The sequence below is a fragment of the Cenococcum geophilum genome, assembly GCF_001692895.1.
Source record: "Cenococcum geophilum 1.58 unplaced genomic scaffold K441scaffold_23, whole genome shotgun sequence".
NCBI lineage: Eukaryota > Fungi > Ascomycota > Dothideomycetes > Gloniales > Gloniaceae > Cenococcum > Cenococcum geophilum.
Genome location: NW_027137581.1, coordinates 1,543,200 through 1,550,893, shown reverse-complemented (window position 1 = coordinate 1,550,893; position 7,694 = coordinate 1,543,200). Strand labels below are relative to the sequence as shown.

The 7,694-nt window shown below is 48.3% G+C and overlaps 3 protein-coding genes across 3 annotated transcripts; 2 read left to right on the top strand and 1 right to left on the bottom strand.

Annotated features, from left to right (window-relative positions):
• Nucleotides 1-222: 222 nt before the first annotated feature.
• K441DRAFT_562563 (Clavaminate synthase-like protein) lies at nucleotides 223-1,639 on the top strand (the record flags this gene model as incomplete). The annotated part of the gene is made up of 6 exons (XM_067643563.1): nucleotides 223-282; nucleotides 304-436; nucleotides 497-730; nucleotides 780-865; nucleotides 917-1,104; nucleotides 1,177-1,639. The coding sequence occupies 6 exons, from the start codon at nucleotides 223-225 to the stop codon at nucleotides 1,637-1,639; spliced, it is 1,164 nt and encodes a 387-aa protein (XP_067503690.1).
• A 436-nt stretch (nucleotides 1,640-2,075) lies between these two features.
• On the bottom strand, nucleotides 2,076-3,778 carry K441DRAFT_562572 (uncharacterized protein; the record flags this gene model as incomplete). The annotated part of the gene is made up of 4 exons (XM_067643564.1): nucleotides 2,076-2,300; nucleotides 2,361-3,130; nucleotides 3,182-3,293; nucleotides 3,341-3,778. The coding sequence occupies 4 exons, from the start codon at nucleotides 3,776-3,778 to the stop codon at nucleotides 2,076-2,078; spliced, it is 1,545 nt and encodes a 514-aa protein (XP_067503689.1).
• A 1,141-nt stretch (nucleotides 3,779-4,919) lies between these two features.
• K441DRAFT_696669 (uncharacterized protein) lies at nucleotides 4,920-6,269 on the top strand. Its single transcript, XM_067652914.1, has 4 exons — nucleotides 4,920-5,169; nucleotides 5,225-5,655; nucleotides 5,714-5,816; nucleotides 5,880-6,269. The coding sequence occupies exons 2-4, from the start codon at nucleotides 5,280-5,282 to the stop codon at nucleotides 6,250-6,252; spliced, it is 852 nt and encodes a 283-aa protein (XP_067503688.1). The 5' UTR covers nucleotides 4,920-5,169; nucleotides 5,225-5,279; the 3' UTR covers nucleotides 6,253-6,269.
• The last annotated feature ends 1,425 nt before the right edge of the window (nucleotides 6,270-7,694 follow it).

Below are 7,694 nucleotides of genomic sequence, written 5' to 3'. Positions count from 1 at the left end.
CGTTAAAGCCACCTTGTATGGAATTGGTCGAGAGAGCGGAACGGATAGTTGAAGGTTTGAGGCTCTGCATGTAGAGTCAGTCTACAAATAGCCAGATCAATACTAGATCAGTGTCAGAATACAAATAGTTACTGTTGTGAATTCCTGCGGCCCCTCACGACCCACTTTCATGCGCTATTGACAGCACAGGGCAAAAATTTGTAAAACCACAGCGATCCCAACATGTCGGACTCTAGCCTCAGTCAGAGATCTTCTTTAGAGAGCTTGCGTTCTCTCTCGCCTGTACCCTCTATCCAATCAGAGCCCGACGCTCTGCCGCCATCCGTAGAGGGGCGGATGGTGTGGCAAGGGAACGAGTTGGAACCAAATCAATATATCACCAACCTTGAAAGAGCGGATATTGAGGCGGTGAGAGCTGCTGTTTTATTCTTTAAATGTAAGAGCCTTCTTGCCTAGCTTCCCGGGCGTAAGGTTAATGTGCGTCGCTGCCAATCAGTACTCAGCTTGCCTCGAGGATCCATCAGCAAAGACACGTTCCCCTTGAGTCCTGATCTGGCTAGGAGGCTTTCAGCCATCAGCGATGAGATCCACCACGGCCGAGGTGTGGCCGTGGTGCGAGGCTTGGATTCTGCTGTACTAAATGATGAAGAGAGCGTAATCGCTTTTGCAGGGCTGGCGTCGTATGTCTGTCCGGAACGTGCTACCGACTCATACGCGAATCAGACACTAAGTAAGCCTCACCCCAGTGCTCACATCTCTCTCTCTCTGATGGTTGTCAGGTCACATTCGAGATGCCACCCACGATGTGGTCCCGGACTGGGCGAGGGACCTGGGCCTCGCCGGGTCAAAGCTACCTTCAGCAATGGTAATGATATTCCAAATGAAACTTGAGAAAGAATGCTAACTCGACCCTCAGGAGTTCCATGCTGATCGTTTCTCTGGAGACGTGCTTGCAATGTACGTAAGGAACGACGGCTCTGAGATGGCTGGTGGTGAGCAGTTTGTGGCGAGCTTCTGCAGAATATACAATGAACTGCTTCGAGATGCACAAGGAGTCTTGGACACGTTGGCAGCAGGGAACTGGCCATTTGAGCTGAAGCATCCGTAAGCTGCCCCCAAGAATTGGGCCCATCAAGGGCAATTCGATTTTGTAGGCTGACGACTGTACTCTACTAGAGAGCGCAAACTTCCCTACCTTGACCTCGGACCCGCCCTGTTCTTCGCTGAGGGGAGACCCATCTGCCAGCTTGTCAAAGCACCGCTGCTAGGAAGCCCGAAAATCCCACGGTCTAATACGATGCCTTCACTCTCGATCGAGCAACTGCATGCACTCCGAGTTGTCGAAGATCTTGCTCAGCGGTATTGCACAAAACTGGATCGTCGCAATGGGGACATCCAATTTATGAATAACCTTAGCATCATGCACGCGCGGTCAGCCTACGGTGGCAAGCCTGCGCAACGCCGCAGTACACGACATCTCCTACGCATGTTTCTCCGAGACCCAAGAAACGCTTGGACAAAACCATCAAGTTATCTACATAATTTCAATAACCCTTTCGAGAAGGGCAGGGAACAGAACCTCCCAATACTAGACACTGATCCCTGGCGAAAGATCAGTGGCCGTGAAAGTCATGGCTGAAAGATAATCCAAGTGACTGTGATGCTTTCTGTTCCACTCGTCCTGAAGGATAGGCTTAGGGGGTAAATTGATAGGAATGATCGCGATGTTTTCATGAGTAGCCCCACGAGGCAACGAATCTCTTAAACTTACCGGCTGGACTAATCGGACCAATCTTTCAGTTCGTTTGGCTCATGTATTCTCAATAATTATTTCTTCTGAATGACAAAGTCAAGAACACCACTTAAAGTGTCTTGAGTAATTTCAACTGGTTCCAGCGAAGCCATGACCTCAGCTATTATCTCTCAACCATATGATTCCATGAAGAGCTGACGAATCCATCGTCGGGCAATGGACCCTTCACTTGATGTATCAACAGAATAGTCTTCCAAAAATAACTCCCCTAGGATTTCTTAGCAATCAAACAAATGGCGACGTCACTTGATAATAGATAGTATTACGTACGTTGGTCCTCCAAGATCTTGATAATATTAGTGACATACTCCACGGATGTCTCGTCGAGCTTTGCCTGCACCCTTAATTCTTCAAGATTTTCTCGCGCTAGCTGAAACGGAAGAAATCCGCGCAGCACACAGCGGAAATGTTGAAGCATAACCCCAGCAGAGAATTCCCATTCTTTGACCTGGCTTTTAACAACATAGCTTACTTGGCTCTCTAACATCTACATTATGCATTAGCTCTAAGTGACATAGAGGCGGAAATAAAAGCTCGTTCTACTTACAGTTTTCCGTTTCGAGTTGAGATATCCCAATGCACCCCCGTGTATGTATTCAAGATTGGAGAGCAAGATAAAGAAAGTCAAGAAGAGCTCATACCACGGCTTGATTCCAGGTTGGAATATCTTCTTTCTAAGTTCCTTTATGAGGTCCTTCTGTAATCTATTTATATATTTCAATATTGCAACGTCGAATTGATGTCCCATAGCCTGTGGGACAGGGCAGTCAACAGCACGATCATATGCCTCATAACCACAGCGCCCAAATTTTCGGTAGTCTACGTTAGGCAATTTTGAGACATGTGGATCCGTGACAGAGCCGTAACCCTGAGACATGACTGCACCACATTGCATTTGGAGGGCCATTTTAATGATATCGCTGCCAGGTTGAGATTTATAGCGCAGTGCCTCCTTGTATGTTAGGGCTGCGAGTCTATCATCGTTGGATTTATTAGTGACCCAAGTTTCGATTTCGGGTTGGTTGTCACGTAGGAATTTTTCGACGTCTTCCAGTAACGCTCCAGTATCGTAAACGGCGAAAGGGGGTAGTACGATCTTGTGAGCTTGCCCATTGACTTGCCAATGGTACGTTGTTGTATCAAAGTCATCTGTGGGTTCGGGGCGATACGTGCGAAAGAGCACCGGTAAAAGGGAGCCTTCGATAGGAGTAGAGCCAGGCAGATTCCATCTAATTTCCATACTAGGGCATTTACCGTCGACACTAATCCATCGATATGTACGAAAGCAGACATCCAATTGATTGAAGCGTCCGTTACCTCCCCCCGATTATTAGTCGAGCATTGAAAGAACGGAGTGAATTAACTCACTGTGACGCACTAAACTCACAGCATCTAGATTTGCCCTCGAACACGGTTCGAGAAAGGAACGAGCGCTGTGGGTTACCTTTAGACACCTCGTACAAGGATTATTACCATCGCACTATATTTCGTCAGAATTGGCGTGTAAGAGGCATATAGGAAACTTACGCCAAGCTTGTAAAGCCTGCACCGAATACAAGGGCCATTCTTTCTCATATCTGCAGCCTTTGCTCGTCCTTCTTCGCTCATTTTACCTTTCCGCTTGCAAACTTTTGATTTACTAGCGCGTTGACTGAACGAGGAGGCAATCTTAGGACGTTTTGAGCGGGAGACTGACTTGTCTTCAATGATTGTCTTGAGCTGTGGTTGTTCCGGGAGAGCAACTGGAGACAAATCTTGTGACGGTGCTTCCGTCCTCTGGAAAGGGGAGTGGGAAGTTGCTTGGCTTCTCAGAGATTCAGCATGGCTCACGATTTCATATTCGGATTCAGAAGTCTTCTCTCTATTTGGTGTGGTGGAGGTGCTAGGTCTGGCGCTGATAACTCCCCAAGACGAACTGGACAAACTTCTTGCGCCATTTTCCACATTACCTATTTGCGCACTCATATTTGTTTGACTCCAGGCATCTATTAATTGCGACTCTGCCAAAAATCCCGGGTAAAGCTGAGTTGAGTGGGAAGATATTTGGTGGAATGCCGGATACGAAGAATCAGAGGCTTGTAAATATGACATCAAACTTGGCGCAGTACAAGAAATGCCATATTGCACTCCATTTGTGGTATTCTAAAGTTAGCCGGTTAGCTTCTGGAAATGGCGGGCTAAACTGGGCCTCTTACTTGTACAAACCCATTCCCGTAACCACCGTCCATAGTCACGGTGACACCATCCGGCGCACCGTATAACGAATTCTCTCCGGAGTCAAATACGCCTGTTGTCTGGAAATGCAAATGTTGCGCCGAGTCGTGGAATGTTAAGTTGTTAAACCTATTCTCCGGGATATCCAGCGCGTTTGAGGTGTGGGCGACTGGATGTCGCACAACAACGCGCGGGAAGCCATTTTCGTAGGATGCGTTCCATGGCTGACCAGTAACTCCGAGGGTATCCACTGTTGGGCCAGGCAGATATTGCGTTGTCCACTGCTGCTGGTGGCGCATCGGTGCATGTCGGTCAGGGTGCGAATCCAAGCCAGAGCGTTGAAGTGATTGATATTCGTGGCAATTGGGAAGGGGAGGCGGAAAGTTGTGATAAGGCTGATCTTGCCGTCTCTGGCTGGAATACCACTGTCCGTCTGCCATTCCTCGTGCAGCGCGCTGTCCTATCTCGTTCTGAAGCCGTCGAAGTCTCACCGTGTTCCGGGGGTGATGGTTGTCGCGCTGTGGATCTGGAAGAGGGATACGCCCATCATGATATCGGTCTGGGCGACTTCGAGGCAATCTCGTTCTTAGCGGGCGTTGAGCGGGAGCAGTCCAGCTGTCGTTATTGCTGTCGTCTTTGTACTAGCTGTCGCCGTCGCTGTATTTTCGCATGTAGCCCCACGATTTCCTCGCCAAACCGATCAGGACCCGCCACGCCTGCTCCGGATAACGCTGTTGTTTGCCTGAGAAACGAGGCGGAAAGTTAGCGTGGTTGGGTGCCCCACGAGGGCGATGGGGGTCGCGAAATTTCGACGCCCCCCAGCGTGTCGTCTCCCTGTCAGCCCGCTTCGCTTTCCCAAGTAGGGACCTCATCGGTGTAGATATGCTCATCACCGTCCACCAAGGTCACTGCAATGCATATGCAACCCGACAAGCTCTCTGCCCAACGGGCTTTGCCTGACGAAAATGTGCCTTCCCGTGCACCTGTGTTCCAGTGAATCTCTTTCCGATGATGCTGAAGTGCAGATACCCGTGCGGGAAGCTTCTTACCACCTAGTTGCGTGGAGAGCTGTGCACAGATAAAGACAGCCTCACCGTACATGTTTTGATCATGGCTTAACATTTGCTATTTCCACCATTCGGGTATGTCCTTGCTGCTACCAATCACCGCCTGTCTGATCTAAATAGGACCCTCCAGCACTATTAAAGTCGCCTGAAGACCCGTGGACCTCCGGTGAAGCTACATAACACTTATGGATTCCCTTCCTAAAATCGATGGAGTCCGGCTTGCAAGACTGGACGAACTTGACCGAATAGCACTCGTGGCAGCTGCAGGTTTCTTTCACTCTCCGGTATTCCACTTCCAAAGGCCTCATTACGATGCTTTTCCAGAAGACACTGTTGCCAGTTATCAGGCCGAGTACGAAGCTGCCATGCTGGATCCCAACAGCATTGTCCTTGTTGCTGAACAAATCCCTGATAAAAACGAGACGAACAGAGTCTACAAAGCTTTACAAAGGTTGAGCCCCTCTAAGTCTCAAACAAGCTCTGATGGCAAGGTCATAGTCGGTGTTGCCAGCATTTCACTTCCACCCCATTCACGACGATCTGGGGTCTTTCAACCAAAGGGTAAGAGCGCAATTTTTTACTTTGAGACTTGGAAATTACTCTAACGAAGTCTCATTAGGAACATCAACCTATAGTACCCAGAGTGAAACCCTACAGCAAAGAGATCAGTGCATCAAAGGCGGGGAACTGTATTCCGAAGCGACTGCTCCAGCTAAAGCAAAGTAGACTCCATGTTATCCATCGATCCCTGAGATCACAACTAACGGTTATCTTACTGTCGACAGGTACTTAACCGGCCAAATGCGGCTCACCACGCTTGCTGTACATCCGGCCTACTGGAAACATGGACATGGCACAAGGCTTACAAACTGGTGCACACGCCTCGCAGATCTCGACCGCGTCCCTATTGGCGTGTCCGCCGCTAAGATGGGTGTCAAAGTATTTACCAAAGCTGGTTTTCAGGAGGAGGTGAGGGTCCAAATCGAGGGATATGAATTACCCGACGAGAGCCGAGATTCCTTTGCGTGTAACGAAAAGGAGCCAGCAAACGTCACATCTATCGAACTTTGGATTGGTGTCCGATGTCCACAGAAACGACGTCGGAACTTATCGTGCAATCTGTGGCGGACTTGGAACTGCTTCAAGGCGGAGGAATGAGAAGCTATGACTGCGACACTACCTATGCATTGAAATTCTAAGGAAAAAGATATTCATGAGGCATGCAATACTTTTGCTTCTCACGACCGGTATCTATTATTTGTAACACCCTATCGATCGGATGGGTTGCAATTATTGATCTGCACTGCGCATGAAATCCTGCAGCTTCTCGACAACTGAGATTTGAGCTTGTACGACAAAGCCTCTATAGGTAGCTAACCTTGTCTTGCTAGAGCTAATGGCTGTGGAGGCCTTATCCTGTTGCATAGGGAACCCACATGAGGAGATGCCCATTCGTGATGAGGTCATTGGACAAGCGGGAGAGATTTCACCAAACGACGCAACTACACGTCGTCCCATCCTTGAGACATCATTTTGGGCTGCATTACTGCAAACACGACCTCCAGCTCTTAAATTGGGCTTCGTCAACTGCAGAGAAACAAGGCCTACATACCCCAAAACCGCTTTCACTTTTAAGCCCTTAGGCCTGCTTTAACATGCAGACAGCCAGCAATAGCGGCAACATTACCTAACAACTTCACCAGCCGCAGCTGTCCTATTTTTTCTTCAGTTTAGTCAGTCTTAGTAATCAGATTCCTCGGCGAAACAGTCTCCAACGGTTCTATCTACTTTGCGTGGGGCCTAAAGCTGTCTCGGCGACATACCATAATAGATATGTGATATCTCTACCAACAGCGAGAGTATTATCCCCTACAACCGTAAAATGTGTCCTACAGTTATCGATAAGAGGGTAGCCAACAGAACCAATCGGGTCAAGTTGAAATACTCAATGATTATTTTGCCAGTGCACGAATCACCTGATGGTAGGACACTACCATTAGGGGGGTTTCGATAAACTGACGGAAGGTATCTGACGGAAGGTAATGCAACTCGAATCGAGGCGATCTTCGCGTGCTAGCAGTATGTAGTTAGTTGGACCTTCCGTCAGATTCGATTCTTGGCAAATATCAAAAGTTTTGATGAATATTTTCATCAGAACTTTAAGCCAGCCCCCTGTTTTGTTAACAGCAACCAGCGACTCCAAATTTCGCACAGTTAATCCTTGCCACTATGTCTTTTGATCTCGCGCGCCAAGTTGATCGAACCGTCGAGTTAGTGAGAGGCAAGGATTGCTCTCTATCGAAACCCCTACTTGACCAATTGCCGGAAGGTCGCGCTAAATGTAGGTGTAAGTACTAAAAATTAGCTTTACCTTCCGTCAGATACCTTCCGTCAGATACCTTCCGTCAGTTCATCGAAACCCCCCTATTGCAAGGGATAACCTTTCATAAATATGCGTAGGCAACGGAACAGTCTGTTTGTATACACCTGTTTAATATACCAGCAATGAGACGGATTAACCATAGCAGATCTTTAACCGCGCCATTCAACATACACCGTCAGTAACTCAAGACATGAGTTGCGCAAGAAGAGGAAACAGC